The 18082-nt window shown below is 47.5% G+C and overlaps 2 protein-coding genes across 13 annotated transcripts; one reads left to right on the top strand and one right to left on the bottom strand.

The window, feature by feature from the left end:
• Positions 1–548: 548 nt before the first annotated feature.
• Positions 549–10378, bottom strand: LYPD4 (LY6/PLAUR domain containing 4). Of its 12 annotated transcripts, none has more exons than XM_061388472.1 (6): positions 10013–10173; positions 9244–9367; positions 9020–9131; positions 1842–1985; positions 1073–1399; positions 549–817 (listed from the first exon to the last, which is right to left on the bottom strand). In XM_061388472.1, exons 1-6 carry the CDS (start codon positions 10096–10098, stop codon positions 615–617), a joined length of 996 nt encoding a protein of 331 aa, XP_061244456.1. In that variant the 5' UTR covers positions 10099–10173; the 3' UTR covers positions 549–614. The 12 variants fall into 12 exon arrangements, with proteins under 12 accessions (XP_061244456.1, XP_061244460.1, XP_061244465.1 ...); XM_061388476.1 differs by adding an exon at positions 2190–2341 and having other exon boundaries at positions 9020–9102; positions 9244–10099; XM_061388481.1 differs by lacking the exons at positions 9020–9131; positions 9244–9367; positions 10013–10173 and adding exons at positions 2190–2341; positions 10277–10378.
• A 50-nt stretch (positions 10379–10428) lies between these two features.
• DMRTC2 (DMRT like family C2) lies at positions 10429–15774 on the top strand. Its single transcript, XM_061388471.1, has 9 exons — positions 10429–10529; positions 11564–11791; positions 11880–12034; positions 12315–12391; positions 12688–12871; positions 13027–13153; positions 13915–13975; positions 14124–14295; positions 15218–15774. The coding sequence occupies exons 2-9, from the start codon at positions 11568–11570 to the stop codon at positions 15328–15330; spliced, it is 1113 nt and encodes a 370-aa protein (XP_061244455.1). The 5' UTR covers positions 10429–10529; positions 11564–11567; the 3' UTR covers positions 15331–15774.
• Positions 15775–18082: the final 2308 nt, after the last annotated feature.

The following is an 18082-nucleotide window of genomic DNA, read 5'->3' as shown; positions in this document are numbered from 1 at the left end:
AAATTGAATCTATAATCCTATGACTTCCCTACAAGGCCTTTGTTCTAAATACTTATCTGGCTGCACCGGTTCAGTTGCAGCACACTAGATCCTCAGTTTTTGTTGCAGCTTGTGGGATCTTCAGTAGCAACATGTGAACTCTTAGTTGCGGCCTGTGGAATCCAGTTCCCCGACCAGGAATCAAAGCCAGGCCTCTGCATTGTGAACACAGCGTCTCAGCCGTTGGACTTCCAGGGAGGTCCCAAGCCTTGATTTTAAAGGGGAGGAAATGGAGGCCCAGAAAATAGAGGAGATTTGGCCAGGATCTCAAAGTCAATGGCTGAACCCAAGCTAGAACTAATGCTCCCAGGGGGAAAAGGGGAGCGTTTGGGTTCCTCCAGCACGCTGGCCATGATTCTGTCACTTTGCCAATGATCCTCCTCCCAGAGCACCCTGCTCACTTCAGAGTGAGGACTGCACTTGCCTGTCCCTCCCCTCTGCCTGCCCCCCCATCTCTTCAGCTCTTTCACAACCCCACAACCCTCATGGCCCACAAGACAAGGCAGAAATGCAACTCTGTAACTTTATTTGGCTCTGTGAAAAGGGAGGGGTGTTGGTCTGGTCCAGCTAGATCCTCAGCCCTTGAAGGCAAACAGGAGGCCTAAGAGGATACCCCAAGAAGGACTCCGACAAGGGGTCCCTGCACCAGTAAACAGGGCCTTCTCTACAATGTTGATGACCTCAGTCACTCTGATGCTCCCAATATGGTGAAAATGGGCTAAAACGCTGGTATGTTCACGAGCACAGCCCATGAGGAGGAAGGTGGTATTAAGAAACCCTGCAAGGAAGAGACGGGGCAGTCAGGGACACTTTCAAAATGCAAGCGTCCTGCCCCTCCTTCCAGACACCCCTCACCAACCAGGACACCTGCTCACCCCTCCAAAGACCCGGCATCAGGCACCTTCCCCTGTTCTCCTTGGAATTCTGTACCACGACCCCCAGCACCTCTCCAAGCCCCACCCGCCTCCCTCAGGGATGGAGAGGCAGCAGGCATGGAGCAGGCATCTGAGAGAGAAAGTCTCTGTCCTCTCACCTGCCTGGAATTTCACTGTGGAACTGTAACACTTGGTAGCGTCTCTGGGGCAAGACTCACTGGAGACAAAATTTGGGAGGCAGCTCTTAGAGTGCTCGCCCACACAAGTTGGGCAACTGTGGGAAGAAGATTTTAAAGTCTTGGGAGTCCTGGCCTTGAGGTGCAATATAGCATTCATGTTGGTGAGGTTATTGCACAGATAGGTCCGGCAGACCCGGCTATAGGAGGCGATGGACAATCCAGGTGGCGAAACCAGGTAGGAGACTTGCGGGGGGTAAGATGAGGCTGGGCTGCAGCCTTTAAAACCCAGGATTCCCTTTCTGGTCCCTGCAGAGCAGAAGATTGGAGAGCTCTGATCAGTGTCGTTGGCCACACCCAGTCCAACCTCCCACCCCCACCCCACCCCACCCCACCCTGCCCTTGCTGCTCACTCTGCCCCACCACCAGCTTTGCATCTCCCCTACTGTCCATTCGCTGCTCAGATCTCCCAGGTTTTATCTGCCTGTCCTCACTCCTCTCTCCACAGGAGGAGCCCGTCTGCTCCTCTCTCCCGTGTGTCCCAAACTTGTCTTCTCTCCCACCTCCATTCTGCCCTCTTATCCAGCCCACAGCACAACCAGCTGGGTCCTGCCCCTCTCCTGCTGGTGTCTGGATGTTGTTCCCAAAGATAAATATCTGGAACTGAAGTCCAGAGTCCCTGGGTGCTGGGAAGGGAAGTAGGGGTCAGAAGACCAAGCCAAAACAATGCAGCAAAGTCACCCCCGCCCACCTGCCTCGATGAACACCAGCGTCTCCTCACAGCCCTCATTCAGTTTGCACACCATGCTCCTCAACAGAAACCATTGCCACCTGTGGAGACCTACAGCTCTGAAGAGTGAAGATGTCGCTTCATAGCACAGAAGAGCTTCAGCCCCTAAAGAGAGAATCTTTATCTGGTCAACTGCTCCTCACATTGCCTTCTCAACCCTTGAGCTGCAAATCAAGAGCTCAGCCTCCACAGATCTTGTCCCCTGAGGGACCCAGATAGGCAGCTTTCCCTCCCCCAGTGACAGGAATCCAGGCCCCCCATCCTCCCCAGCCAAGAGGGTCCTGAAGCATCCAGCCCCACAGGACATACAAGGCAGAGAGGAAATGGCCCCCAGGAGACAGAGCAGTTGCATGGGGCTGAGATGCTGGGGTCCCATGGTCCTGTGTTTGGGTCCTGGATTCTGGAACCAATTTCAATCTAGATCTCAAATTCCGTTCTTGTTGGCCTCTAGATCACTGTTTCTGAAGCAGAAAGTTGATTATCAGTTCCTGTGACATAGACTCCCTGAGACTTTCTGGGACACAGGTCTTCATCTCCATGGTCTTTCCTCCAGCCTAACCTGAACCCACTCCGTGAGCTTCTCAAATCCTGACTCTCACTCTCCCGCTTAGTTTCTGCCATTGGAAATGGTGCCGAGCAGAGAAAGTGGCTTATTCAAAGGATAACTATTTATGTAGGCTGTTCTCCATCCAGAGACAATGAGATCAGAACAACAAATGCATGACAGTCAACTGATGTATTACTAAGTAACCCCTGACTTAAAAAAAGAAATGAGAAAGTATTTAGTACTGAATAATAGCAAATATGCTACATGTCTCACACACACACACACGTGCGTGTAAAATCTGATGAAAACTGAATAAGGTCTGTAATTTAGTTAAAAGTGGTGGTGTTGTTTAGTCACTCAGTCATGTCAGATTCTTTTGCAACTCTAGGGACTATAGATGGACAGGGAAGCCTGGTGTGCTGCAGTCCATGGGGTCGCAAAGAGTCAGACACGACCGAGTGACTGACTGAACTGAACTAAACTGATGGACTGTAGCCCTCCCAGGCTCCTCTGGGGGAGGAGTCCATGGGATTTCTTGGGCAAAACACCGGAGGTTGCCATTTCCTTCTCCAAGGGATCTTCCCAACCCAGGGATCAAACCCACATCTCCTGCATTGCGGCGGGATTGTTTACCACTGAGCAACCAGAAAAGCCCCAAGAGTACTGTACCAATGTTAATTTCCTGCTCATTTACTACAGTCATACAGAATGTCCCTATGGGGAACCAGAAGAAGTTGCAACTTTTGCAACTTCTTGTGAGCTAATAATAATTTCACAATCAAAGTGTTTTTTTAATTGGACAATGATTTCTAAATCAATATTTAGAAGTAAATTTATAATTTAAGTACATTTATAAAGAAACAATAAGAATTATAAAATATGCTTATGAATTAACTCAAGAAGTTATACAAGGGACAACAAAGCAACCTTCCCAAAAAGGAATAAAAATGATGACCAGAAATCAATGAAATTGATTACAAAAACTATTTACAAAAAACTAACATTCATTCTTTGACACTATTACTAAGATAATCCTCCAGCAAATCTACTCAAGAAAAAAAAAAAAGAGAAAAGATACAAATAAAATGCGGAATGAAAAATAAGAACTGAAAGACATCATACGTTCTGAGAATAATAAAACTGTCATTAACAACTCCACATTTGGTACTTCCCTGGTGGTCCAATGAATCTGCCTTCCAATGCAGAAGACATAGGTTTGATCTCTGGCTAGGGAACTAAGACCCCACATGCTGCAGAGCTACTGAGCCCATGCACTCTAGTGCCCAAGCACTACAACTAGAGAGAAGCCACAAAACGAAGAAACCTCATGTCGCAACGAAGACCCAATGCAGCCAAAAATAAATTTCTTAAAATATATATTTAAAAAACAAGTCTACACTTACAAATTTGAAATATATCCACTTCATAAGTGGATAAATTTCTAAAATAATATGAAATGCCAAAATGGTCACAAAAGTGTAGGCAAAGTCTTAAGCCAATAAGAATGGACAAGGATCTCAGTCAAATTGATAAGAAAAAGAGAAAAATTTCAGTAGGGAAATAGGCCAAGTATTTGAAGAGGCAATTCTCAATTCTCAGAAAAGCAAACCAGAAAGGCTAACAAGCACAAGAAGAAACACTCGTGCTCAACAATAATCATAGAAATTCAGTGTATTCAAACGAGCATCTACCAGACTGACAAGAGAGCAGAAAGCTGGAAAAATACGAATGTTGGTAGAACTATGGGGCTGGAGAGTCCCTTGTGCATTGGTGCTTATGGGGTAGTTGTGGCCAGGGATAGGGTCCTCTTCTGGACCCTGAAGAATGAAGGCGCCAAGGGTTCTGATCAGTGTCTCAAGCCCAAAGTATCATTCATTGTAAGAAGTCTGGCAATACTTAGCCAAATTAGTTTTCAGTTCAGTTCAATTCAGTCACTCAGTCGTGTCCAACTCTTTGTGACCCTATGAACTGCAGCACGCCGGGCCTCCCTGTCCAACACCAACTCCCAGAGTTTACCCAAACTCATGTTCATCGAGTCGGTGATGCCATCCAGCCATCTCATCCTCTGTTATCTCCTTCTCCTCCTGCCCCCAACCCTTCCCAGCATCAGAGTCCTTTCCAATGAGTCAACTCTTCGCATGAGGTGGCCAAAGTACTGGAGTTTCAGCTTCAACATCAGTCCTTCCAATGAACACCCAGGACTGATCTCCTTTAGGATGGACTGGTTGGATGTCCTTGCAGTCCAAGGGACTCTCAAGAGTCTTCTCCAACACCACAGTTCAAAAGCATCAATTCTTCGGCGCTCAGCTTTCTTCACAGTCCAACTCTCACATCCATATATGACCACTGGAAAAACCATAGCCTTGACTAGATGGACCTTTGTTGGCAAAGTAATGTCTCTGCTTTTTAATATGCTATCTGCTGCTGCTGCTAAGTTGCTTCAGTCGTATCCGACTCTGTGCGACCCCAGAGATGGCAGCCCACCAGGCTACACCATCCCTGGGATTCTCCAGGCAAGAACACTGGAGTGGGTTGCCATTTCCTTCTCCAATGCATGAAAGTGAAAAGTGAAAGGGAAGTCGCTCAGTCGTGTCCAACTCTTTGAGACCCCATGGACTGCAGCCTACCAGGCTCCTCTGCCCATGGGATTTTCCAGGCAAGAGTACTGGAGTGGGTTGCCATTGCCTTCTCCAATATGCTACCTAGGTTGGTCATAACTTTCCTTCCAAGGAGTAAGCGTCTTTTAATTTCATGGCTGCAGTCACCATCAGCAGTGATTTTGGAACCCAGAAAAATAAAGTCTGACACTGTTTCCACTGTTTCCCCATCTATTTGCCATCAAGTGATGGGACCAGATGCCATGATTTTAATTTTCTGAATGTTGAGCTTTAAGCCAACTTTTTCACTCTCCTCTTTCACCTTCATCAAGAGGCTTTTGAGTTCTTCTTCACTTTCTGCCATAAGGGTGGTGTCATCTGCATATCTGAGGTTATTGATATTTCTCCCGGCAATCTTGATTCCAGCTTGTGCTTCTTCCAGCCCAGCATTTCTCATGATGTACTCTGCATAGAAGTTAAATATGCAGGGTGACAATATACAGCCTTGACGTACTCCTTTTCCTACTTGGAACCAGTCTGTTGTTCCATGTCCAGTTCTAACTGTTGCTTCCTGACCTGCGTATAGGTTTCTCAAGAGACAGGTCAGGTGGTCTGGTATTCCCATCTCTTGAAGAATTTTCCACAGTTTATAGTGATCCACACAAAGGCTTTGGCATAGTCAATAAAGCAGAAATAGATGTTTTTCTGGAACTCTCTTGCTTTTTCAATGATCCAGCAGATGTTGACAATTTGATCTCTGATTCCTCTGCCCTTTCTAAAACCAGCTTGAACATCTGGAAGTTCACGGTTCATGTATTGCTGAAACCTGACTTGGAGAATTTTAAGCATTACTTTACTAGCGTGTGAGATGAGTGCAATTGTGCTGTAGTTTGAGCATTCTTTGGCATAGCCTTTCTTTGGGATTGGAATGAAAACTGACCTCTTCCAGTCCTGTGGCTACTGCTGAGTTTTCCAAATTTGCTGGCATATTGAGTGCAGCACTTTCACAGCATCATCTTTCAGGATTTTAAATAGCTCAACTGGAATTCCATCACCTCCACTAGCTTTGTTCACAGTGATGCTTTCTAAGGCCCACTTGACTTTGCATTCCAGGATGTCTGGCTCTAGGTCAGTGATCACACCATCGTGATTATCTGGGTCGTGAAGATCTTTTTTGTACAGTTCTTCTGTGTATTCTTGCCACCTCTTCTTAATATCTTCTGCTTCTGTTAGGTCCATACTATTTCTGTCCTTTATCGAGCCCATCTTTGCATGAATTGTTCCCTTGGTATCTCTGATTTTCTTGAAGAGATCTCTAGTCTTTCCCATTCTGTTGTTTTCCTCTATTTCTTTGCATTGATCGCTGAGGAAGGCTTTCTTATCTCTCCTTGCTATTCTTTGGAACTCTGCATTCAGATGCTTATATCGTTCCTTTTCTCCTTTGCTTTTCGCTTCTCTTCTTTTCATAGCTATTTGTAAGGGCTCCTCAGCCATTTTGCTTTTTTGCATTTCTTTTCCATGGGGATGGTCTTGATCCCTGTCTCCTGTACAATGCCACGAACCTCCGTCCATAGTTTATCACACACTCTATCAGATCTAGTCCCTTAAATCTATTTCTCACTTCCACTGTATGATCATAAGGGATTTGATTTAGGTCATACCTGAATGGTCTAGTGGTTTTCCCTACTTTCTTCAATTTCAGTCTGAATTTGGCAATAAGGAGTTCATGATCTGAGCCACGGTCAGCTCCCTGTCTTGTTTTTGCTGACTGTATAGACCTTCTCCATCTTTGGCTGCAAAGAATATAATCAATCTGATTTCGGTGTTGACCATCTGGTGATGTCCATGTGTAGAGTCTTCTCTTGTGTTGTTGGAAGAGGGTGTTTTCTATGACCAATGCATTCTCTTGGCAAAACTCTATTAGCCTTCACCCTGCTTCATTCTGTACTCCAAGGCCAAATTTGCCTGTTACTCCAGGTGTTTCTAGACTTCCTACTTTTGCATTCCTGTCCCCTATAATTAAAAGGACATCTTTTTTGGGTGTTAGTTCTAAAAGGTCTTGGAGGTCTTCATAGAACCATTCAACTTCATCTTCTTCAGTGTTACTGGTTGGGGCATAGGCTTGGTTTACCATGATATTGAATGGTTTGCCTTGGAAATGAACAGAGATCATTCTGTCGTTTTTGAGATTGCATTCAAGTACTGCATTTTGGACTCTTTTGTTGACCATGATGGCTACTCCATTTCTTCTAAGGGACTCCTGCCCACAGTAGTAGATATAATGATCATCTAAGTTAAATTCACCCATTCCAGTCTATCTTAGTTTGCTGATTCCTAGAATGTTGACATTCATTCTTGCCATCTCCTGTTTGACCACTTCCAATTTGCCTTGATTCATGGACCTAATATTCCAGATTCCTATGCAATATTGCTCTTTACAGCATTGGACCTTGCTTCCATCACCAGTCACATCCACAACTGGGTGTTGTTTTTGCTTTGGCTCCATCCCTTCATTCTTTCTGGAGTTATTTCTCCACTGATCTCCAGTAGCATATTGGGCACCTACTGACCTGGGGAATTCCTCTTTCAGTATCCTATCATTTTGCCTTGAGCGGCAGCTGTGCGGGCACAGGAGGGCCAAGAGGAGCTATTCCATTTACAAGGTCAGGAGGGACAACCGTGAGGAGATACGCCTCGTCCAAGTTAAGGAGCAATGGCTGCACTTTGCTGGAGCAGCCGTGAAGAGATATCCCACGTCCAAGGTAAGAGAAACCCAAGTAAGATGGTAGGTGTTGAGAGAGGGCATCAGAGGGCAGACACACTGAAACCACGATCACAGAAAACTAGCCAATCTGATCACATGAACCACAGCATTGTCTAACTCAATGAAACTAAGCCATGCCTTGTGAGGCCACCCAAGACAGATGGGTCATGGTGAAGAGGTCTGACAGAATGTGGTTCACTGGAGAAACTGAAAGTGGCCCAGTCATGTCCAACTCTTTGCGACTCCATGGACTGTCCATGGAATTCTCTAGGCCAGAATACTGGAGTGGGTAGCCTTTCCCTTCTCCAGGGGATCTTCCCGACCCAGGAATTGAACCAGGGTCTCCTGCATTGCAGGTGGATTCTTTACCAATTGAGCTATCAGGGGTCACTGGAGAAGGGAATGGCAAACCACTTCAGTATTGTTGCCTTGAGAACCCCATGAACAGTATAAAATTAGGTTTATGAATAGTTATTTCTGGAATATCCTAGGTACACAAGACAGGGATTTCCACCTTCAACTACAAAAGAATACATAAAAGTATGTGGCAGTATGGTGGGGATAGTGAGCTGAAGGCAACATGGGCATCCCTCCCTGAGACCAAGTGAATACATAACACACAGGGGATGTATACCATGGAATATCATGCACTAGTTAGAAGCAGCTGGTTAGCTGTACACATCACATGCACATGGATGGATCATAAAAACACTGTGCTGATTATTTTTAATAATAAACAATGTCACTTGCATAAGTTAAAAACATCATGCATATAAAACACTGCACATCTTGCCAAGAACACACGCAGACTAAAAGAGATATGCATGTGCCATCTGAAATGAGCACCTGTGGGACAGTTAGGGAATAAAAGTGGGGAACTGGGGATTACTGGAAATTAATAAAATGCTGTAGGTAGTACAAAGTTCTTAAGACTTTGAACTCAAAGACAGACCAAGGTTGGAATCTTTACCTCTCCACTGACTAGCTGTGTGATCTTGTGCCTCTTATTGAACTCATTCATAAAACATATTAAAAATATATCTCATAGACTCATTATTAAGATTATTAGCATAAAGTGCCAGGCAAGTGCTAAGCTCTCCAAAATGTTGCCCCCCTGCCCCCCCATCTCTCTCTCTCCACTATCTAAAAGATCAAGGTCAATCTCTTTAGCTGGCATTCAAGCCTCCCACACACAGGCCACCCTTCATCCCTTAGACGGGCCCCAAACAACCTTTCCAATTTTGTCTAGTACTGCTCCCCTGCACAGCAGTCCAGATAGAGGTCACTTCTGCCACACTTTTCTGACCAGAATACCTGACACAAAGGATGCATAACCCAGAAATCTGCAGCAAACCAAGAAGCCAAGACCAGCAGAAAAGATGGGACATGGAAAGGGGGAATGAAGGCAGACAAAGGATCAAAGGAGTTTGACCGAGCAGGGGACAGGGCACACACCTGCCTGGAATGCAAAACCACAGGCCCCAGCAATCTGAGTACAAGCACAGACACAACCAGAAAAGACTGGAATAAAATCCTCAAGGAAAAAGGGTTGAAGTAGTGGTCAGAGGAGACACCATTCCTACAAGAGAAACCACACTGAGAAAGAGGAGCAAATTAATGGAACGGAAACTTGCAGGGAGACAGAGGATGAGCAGCAGAGAGAGCACAATTGGGAGTGGCAGAAAAATGAGAAGTTGGGCACAAAGTCTGGGGCAGGAAGGAGACTATCTGAGAGGCTCAAAGACAGAAAAGGGGACAGGGCGGGATACATAGAGAAAAGGGGACAACACAGAGGATGGGGGTGGGGAAACCGTGAGATGGGTCTAATAGGCTACAATTACAGAATGGAGGCCAGCGAATGGGGTGAAATCCGGGAGGAAGATGAACACAGAGGGTGGAAAAGGTTAAAAAGAAAAATCACAGAAGTATCTCGGGAACCAAAGACGGGGATAGGAGGGGAAGAGGGACAGACTATGAGGGGATGAGGCATGTGGAGAAAGGGTTTCGAAAATCAGCAGGATGAACAGGCAAAGAGAGAGACTCCAGAGAAGGAAAACGTCAAATTTAGGGAAATCAGCATGAACACAGCCAATAAGAGACACAAGGAAAGGGCCACAACGTTAGAAGGTGGGACCCGGGAGGGAAACAAGGATATCACAGGTTGGGGAACATAAGAGAAATGTAGATTGAGTTCGGGGAGTGGGAGAGAAGCGAAAAAACACACGCCACGTAGTGAAAAGCCAAGTCCTGGCCACCAAATGCTCCAGAGGCGGGGCGGTGCAGCTCAGGCCGGAGGAGGAGACTGCGCATGCGCCGATGCGTCCAGATCAACGTTCCCGGGAGGCCCGGCCAGGCGGCCGTTCCTGGGGGCGGGGCCAGCTTTGTACTGGAAGTGGTACTCGACGCCCCATTGGCCACCTCTCCCAAAAGGGGAAGAACAATTTGGGAAGGCAAATCACAAGGAGAAGGGATAAATGCGAGACTCAACTCGACGCGCTATTGGCTGGATTGATAGTCCCGCGCGAGGAGAAGCGGACCGGAGGTAAAGGGGCGGGCTGTCAGTGCAAGATCTTGAACCGCATTGGTCGGTCTCCTCAGCGCCGGAGACGCCGCTTGAAGTTCATTGGTCCTTTCGAGGAGGGGCGGGAAAAGTGGTGCGAGCGCAGCCGTTCCTCACGCCACTGCCTCACAGCCTCCTTTCGCCTCCTCCAGATTGACTCTTAACTCTACTCCAGGCTGTGGTAACTCCGGACTGACGAGACGAACACGATCCCCCCCCTCCATGTCTCTTCCCCTCCCTCTCCTGCTCTGGACTCCCCGCCCCAGGCATCCCCTCGCCTCCCTACTCGCGCTCCTCGCGCCCCCTTTGCCCTTCCCCCGCCCCGCGGACCCTGGGTGCGCTCCCCGAGCCCCGCCCCCTCCCTGAGACCCTGGAGCGGGGCGGGGCAGCGGACCCAGCGTTTGGGGGGACAGCTCCAGAATGGGGTGCGCGCGAGAAACAGCTGAATGGGGCGGTGGGGTGGTGGAGCGGGAGGCTCGAGACTGCTTGTTGGGAGTCGGTGAAGGCGCGTGATGGCCGGGTTTGCCTTAGTTTGGAAGGAGTGTGGGTGCAAGAGAGGAATTTGGGCCGTGGCGGGGGGGGGGGGTGGTCTTTGTGCCTAGATCAGGGCCTGGCACGTGGAAGGGGCTCAGTAAGCCTTTGCTGAGGAAATGAATATAATTCTTGAAAGTGGGACAAGGGATTCTTGAGAATGATATATTTACTGGGGTGCAAGGGGGTCTGATTAAAAGGGCTGCAGGGAGAGGTTGAATTGCACGGCACACATGAGGGTTAAGGATTGAAAGGGGAACATGAAAGCATGTGTGGGAATTGGGTAACTGCAGGAGGGAAAGATGATAATTGCGGAAGAGGATGCCAGAAAAATCGTGGGAATGGAGTGGTGATGAAAAGGGGAGTGTAAGAACTGTTGCAGGGGGCATGCGAGTGCCTGAGTGTGCCCCAAACTGGTATATGTGCTTGGGAAGGTACAGATGAGCAGAGAATAATGTTTGGATCGAAAGATACATAAGAAAGGAAAGAGGAGAGAGGTTCTTGGAGAGGAGGATACCCTAGGAAGGGTGAAGAAGGGAGAGAGCCAGGGGAGAATCAAGGGTGACAGCTGAGTCCCAGGATGGGCAAACTGGGAAAACCCTTCTGGTGTGGTCTCCCAGAGGCAAGAAGGACAGTCAGGACAGGACCCACGTGGCCACCCTGACCCTCCACTCCTGCCCCTAGATCCATGGACCCCAGTGAAATGCCTGCTGTCCACCACTGCCCTTCAGACTCTGCCACAGGGGGTGAAACCAGAGCCCCCCAGGGCATGGAACTTATCCCCAGGAGAGCTGTCAGTCGCTCTCCAACCTGTGCCCGTTGCCGCAACCACGGTGTCACTGCCCACCTCAAGGGCCACAAGCGCTTGTGCCTCTTTCAGGCATGCGAGTGTCACAAATGTGTCCTCATCTTGTGAGTATGAGATCCAGAGAAGGGAGAGGATGGGCCTCATCTAAAAGGTGGCTGACTTGACTTTTGACTCACAACTCCCCCTCTTTAGGGAGCGCCGAAGGGTCATGGCTGCCCAGGTGGCCTTGCGTAGGCAGCAGGAGGCGCAGCTAAAGAGGCACCTAACCCAGGGACTCATGAGAGGGGCAGCTCCTCCCAGAGCTCCCAGCCGTGTCAAGAAGGGAGTCACTCGACCAGGGGTCCACTGTAAGTGTCACTGGCTGTGGCCAGAGGAATTTAGGCAGGAAAAGCTTAAGTAGGGAGAAGAGCCCCACTCTTGCCACTGAATTGATATATGATCTTGGGCAAGGAGTTTCTGTTCTCTGGGCCTCTCCCTGCCCAATGTAAAATGTGATTAAGTGTTGGAAGGATGTAATGAGATCAGGGGGTAGAAATGGGACAGAGGGAGATAAAAATTCAATTTTGGGCTAGAGTGGGAGGCACTCAGGAGAAAGAGCTTCCCAAAGCTCTCCCTGGTCCCTCACAGCTGGAAAGGAGAACATAGCTCCCCAGCCTCAGATTCCCCATCATGTTGTTCCACTGGCACTGACACCTCCTGGAAAGGTAAGGAAGGCCTGTGCCAGTCCCAGTGGCACAAGGTCCCCTTGGGCCCTGAGGGAGTGACTCCTGTCCTAGCCCCTGCCCAGATCCCTTCCTTTGTGCCCACAATACCTGGGTTCTAGGTCCAGCCCTGACTTGCTATGTAATCTTGGGCAAATCACTTCTATTCCATGGGCAAAATGATGGGGTGGGATTTTGCAGCCCTTCAAGCTCTGAAGTTTTGGGGCCCCAGTTCTATCCTAGAACATTCCTTCTCCAGCCTTAAACTTGACTTCAACCCGTGCTCCCTGCCATTGCAGGAGAACTCTCGGGGCCCTCTGCTGCTCAGTCGTCCCCCAGAAGCCTTGCCTTTGCCCTGGACTCCAATGCCTCCAGGCCCTTGGGCCCCTGGGCATTGGCTGCCTCCAGGCCTTTCCATGCCAACCCCAGTGGTGTGCCGCTTGCTGTGCCAAGAACCTGCTATCCCACTGCATCCTTTCCCTGGTAAGATGAATTCAACGTTAATTCAACAGATATTTGAATGACTGTGTACCACTGTGTCAGAAAGAGAAGAGCGAAAGGATACAGGGTAGGAAAAGGCAAGACAGAAGCCGTGACCTCTGAACACTATATACTTTGCATTCTCTTTTCCTCATTAGGTTTTGACCCTGGCACCACCCTCCGGCTGCCCACTCATGGGCCTCTCCCAACCTGTACAGGATCTCACCCAATACTGACAGCTCCTCTTTCTGGAGAATCCCAAGGGCCTTCTACCCTGCCCCGCACGTGAGTAGGGAGAAAAAGACATGTGTTTGTAATGTGCCTAACCCTGTGCTGGACACCATAGTAGATGATGAAGAAAAAGACTAAGACTATTGTGTGAGGCAGAGCTCTCCTAACTGGCTAGCTATGAATCTTTGTACAAATATCTTTACTTCTCTGAGCCTGTCTCCTATTAGTAAATCAAAGACAGTACTATCTTTTGGTAATACTAAGAATTAGCAATAATATATTGAATACACTTAGCACAAGCCTTGGCCTTAAACAAATAGTGGCTATTAAATCTGCTTAAACAGATAGGGTTGAACTGCCTACTGACGTGAGGGGTCGGGGGACATGATGGTAAGAACTTCAGAGGCCTAGGAGAGAGGCCAGAGGCCATTAGACAAAGTTTCCTAAAGGTTGGCTAAGCTCCTCAAGTTCCATGGGGATTAAGGAACTGGGAGGGAAGAAAATCAGACACTGGTAGGGCAGGAACAATCATTCAAATCCCTCTAGGTGTTTTGTCCATTGTTTTTTAAAGTGACACCAATTGTTTCCCATAATCCTTACAGTAGCTCTGGGAGTAAGAAGCTGTAAAACGTTTCCATTTTACAGAAAACAAAGCAGGGCAAACAGAAGGAGGGACTTGCCCAAAGCCACAAAACCTAAGACCACAGGCACTCAGAATCCCAGATCAGAACACAGCAAAATCCTGTTCCTCTTTTCATGTATACATGTCTGTCAATGAGTTTAATCACCCTGGCATCTTTTTTCCTTATTTCCAGATGCTCAACTCTGATACTCCAGCCCTGTGGCACCCCAGACCCTCTTCTGCTACAGCCACAGGTCCTGAAAAAGAAGTGGGATCCAGGACCCTGGGAGGAAGTTCAGCTTGGGGAAGGGAAGAGTAGGGAATAATGAAGTAACCGGGGACAGGGAGCCTCTGGTGGGTGGGCAGAAGTAGGGATTCCCAGTCTGCATCTCTCCTTTGCAGGCCCCCGGACCCTCTCGCCTGACCTGGACCTCTGCCTCCTCAGAGTGGCAGCTGCAGCGGGAGGCAGCTGAGGCTCTTGTGGGACTGAAAGATTCATCTCAGGCTCCCCGCCTGACTCCTGGCCCCGCCAATCCTGCTTGGATCTCCCTGCTCCATCCTTGTGGCCCACCAGGTAACCTGTTCTCTAAAAGGAAAGGATGGGAAAGGCATGACTGAGAAACAGAGGTGCTGGAACAAGCAGGGACTAACCAAGGAGATCAGGAGGTCAGCAAGTTGAAGATCCCAGGCCCCACGCTTTTCAACCTAGCCCCTTAGATTACAGTTGAGAGTTATTCAGTGAATTTATTTTTGTGTGTGCTCAAAAGCAAATGTCCAGTGCCCTGATGTCAAGGAAAGTGAGGCCCTGAGAGAGGCCTGAGAGTATACAGCAAGTCAGTGGTAAAGCCTGGTCTCCTCACTCCAGCCCAGGGCTTCTCTGGACCCACAGTGCCTGCTGAAGTCTGGAGAGGGACTGAGGAGGTATCAAGAGTCTGGCCTGGACCCTTAATAATTGCTTTTAAACAGTTTCCTATTTGGCAACTTGCCTTTAAAGGCATCCTATTTGGAAAACCTGGATGCTTTCACAAAGTTAGTGATAAACTCGAAGAGAGCTACAAGAATCTTGAGGCGTGAGAAACACCTATGGGGAAAGGGAAGGCTGAGATTTATCCTGTCCAAAATGATGGGTTGGGCATGCAGTGCAGGTGAGGAAACTGGCCTGAAGGAACTGCTGAGAAAGAACCAGGTGAGTCTGGAAGGGCTTCTGATCATGGAGGTAAACAAGCAACCATACATGAAGGGGAACAAGGGAATATTTCTGAGCTAGGCAGGGATGTATTCAGAGACTCTGAGCTTTAGAAAGATAAGTATGGTGGCTGTGATGGAGGGGTTGGATGAGGCAATACTAGAAGTGGTAAAATCGGTGAGGAGGAAGTGTTTGCTATAATCCAGGTGAACAAAGATGGGCCTGGATATTAGATGGGGTAAAAAGGGAGGGTTTGCTGGGAGGGGAGATGGATGTGACCTGGTCTTGCCCTCTTCCTTCCTTCCTGTAGCTGCTGCTGGAGGAAGAGGATTCCAGCCTGTTGGGCCCTCTCTCCGGCCCAGCCCAGCCCCTTCCGTGGCTCTGCATATTGGGCGACTGGGATCCATTTCCCTCCTAAGCTAGAAGCCCAGAAGTGGAGACCCCTGGGGTAGGGGGCAGCAGCAGCCTGTAGGCATTGCACATTTGGTATTTTACTCACAGATTTCTGCATGGAATTTAATGTAGTACACGCTTCAGGCCCTTTTAAAGCTCTCAGGTGCTTTGTTAGCTTTTGGTTCCTTTTGTAGCATGGCCGTCTCCTTGGCCAAAGGTGGATATTCTCTTACCTTCCTTGGGTCCTGGGACCTTTTAAAATCCCCAACAAAAAGAAAGTGCAGTTTAAGCTAACCAGTATCTAAATAGATTTCTGCATGAGTTCATGTTCCAGGGTATTCATTTGACATGTGATTCTGTATATATCTATGCACTCATGTCTGCCTCCATGCATGTGAAAACAGAAGAGTATTTTCGTTTTGTGTCTTGGTTTGTGTGAGTAAGCAAGAAATAAACCAGTATTGTATTAAGCCACTGAGATGTGGGAGTTGTTTTTTTACCACAGCTTAACCTAGATAGCATATTAAAAGCAGAGACGTTACTTTGCCAACAGTGGTCTGTCTAGTCAAGGCCATGGGTTTTCCAGTGGTCATGTATGGATGTGAGAGTTGGACTGTGAAGAAAGCTGAGTGCTGAAGAATTGATGCTTTTGAACTATGGTGTTGGAGAAGACTCTTGAGAGTCCCTCGGACTGCAAGGAGATCCAACCAGTCCATCCTAAAGGAGATCAGTCCTGGGTGTTCATTGGAAGGACTGATGCTAAAGCTGAAACTCCAATACTTTGGCTACCTAATGCTAAGAGTTGACTCATTGGAAAAGACCCTGATGCTGGGAGGGATTGGGGGCAGGAGGAGAAGGGGACAACAGAGGATGAGATGGTTGGATGGCATCACCAACTTGATGGACATGAGTTTGGGTGAACTCCGGGAGTTGGTGATGGACAGGGAGGCCTGGCGTGCTGTGATTCATGGGGTTGCAAAGAGTCGGACATGACTGAGCGACTGAACTGAACTGAACCTAGTCTATCCTGAGGGACAGAAAGGACTTGTTCACTTCAGTCCTCAAAATGAAAGTCACTTACTCAGTAACTACCACAAGTAACTACAAACTTAGATTTCTTTGTATGGCCAGGTAAGAAAGAGTGGTAGGGAAACACAGTAGTTGATTCACTGATTGAGTAATTAAGTGACTGCTCTGTGCCAAGCATAGACAGTTTCCAGCTGTTCAGAGGGGCACAGGTTGAAATACCTACAGGGCCAAACAGATCATATAATGAGTAAAGAAGGCCAGAGGAGCCCTGGCAAACTGAGAATGCATGCCCCACCTAAGGGGGCAGCTTCCTTTTAGCCCTAGTGAATTGTTGCCAGGCAGGAATGTGGGCTCAGTACTGCCATATCTTCTGATTTTTTAAGAGAAGCTGGAAAACTAGATTTCTGTTTTACATTTCTTAATTTTCAAATGCTGGCTCAGTTTTTCTTTGAATCCTGTGCTGTGCTTAAATCCTATGTAGGTCAAACAAAGCATACCTTCAGGCCAGCTTTGGTCAATGGAATGCCAATTTAAATGCTCATCTGTTGTTTAGCTGCTATGTCGTGTCTGACTCTTTGTGACCCCATGGACTCTAGCTTGCCAGGCTCCTCTGTCCATGGGATTTTCCCCGACAAGAATACTGGAGTGGGTTGCCATTTCTTTCTCCAGGGGATCTTCCCATCCACAGGATCAAACCCACGTCTCCTGCATTGCAGGCAGATTCTTTACTGCTGAGCCACCAGGGAAGCCCCAATGCTAATCTAACATAATATTTTTATAATGGGGAGACTGAGACCAATCAGAACAGGAATAATCAAATTAGTCTTTATAAAAGGTTTTTCCTAAACTTGGGAGGTTCATGTATCTAAGATTTGAAGGACCTATAAAAGCATGGTGACAATTATCATTTATTGAGTACTCACTGTATGCAATTCCCACATATCCTCACAGCAACGCTGTAAGCTATGCATGATTACTCTGATTTTACAAACAAAGGAACAAGCTTAAAGAGAGAAAATGACTTGTCCAAGTATTTTAGGAAAAATTTGTAGGCAAATACTGAAGAAAGGTTCCTTTTCCTTGCCAGGCCCAAATCAATTGTGCTTAGTTGCTCAGTCGTGTCCAACTCTTTGTGACCCCCATGTAAGCCGATAGGCTCCTCTGTCCATGGGGATTCTCCAGGCAGGAATACTAGAGTGGGAAGTTCCCTCCTCCATGGGAACTTCCCAACCCAGGAATCAAACCTGGGTCTCCTGCATTGCAAGTGGATAAATCAATTAATAGATAATTTTTATAATACAGAGAGTGAAAAATTCAGGAGACAGACAGACATCCCAAGGGTTTTTCAAAAAGTCTTTGCTTTTGCATTCAAGATAGCAGTAAGTAGTAATATCTTACTCACATTTGTTTCTTAGTCCTCTGCTGTCAAGTTTTTCTTCTTGAACTGTTCCAAGTACGTGGTGACCTGTTGAGCTATTCCAAAGATACGAAGATTTGGAGACCCCCATCCCCATTCCCACTCTTAAAAGGGCCAAACAGAAAGTTCATGCCTGGGAGGATGATTCTGCCTGGGCACTGATTCTGTTTCCTAATGTTACCTACACACCTCTTTTTATTCAAGATAATTGATGGTGATGGCATCCAATTACAACTTGCTGTTTTCCAGTTTGGGGTCTTGAGAAGATGAGTTGCTTCTAATTCTAACAGATTACAGAGCAACAAATCTCTAACACTTCTCAGGACTAGGACTCAG

This window comes from Bos javanicus, chromosome 18 (assembly GCF_032452875.1).
Source record: "Bos javanicus breed banteng chromosome 18, ARS-OSU_banteng_1.0, whole genome shotgun sequence".
NCBI classification, from domain to species: Eukaryota; Metazoa; Chordata; class Mammalia; order Artiodactyla; family Bovidae; genus Bos; species Bos javanicus.
This window is presented reverse-complemented; position numbering and strand designations above follow the sequence as displayed.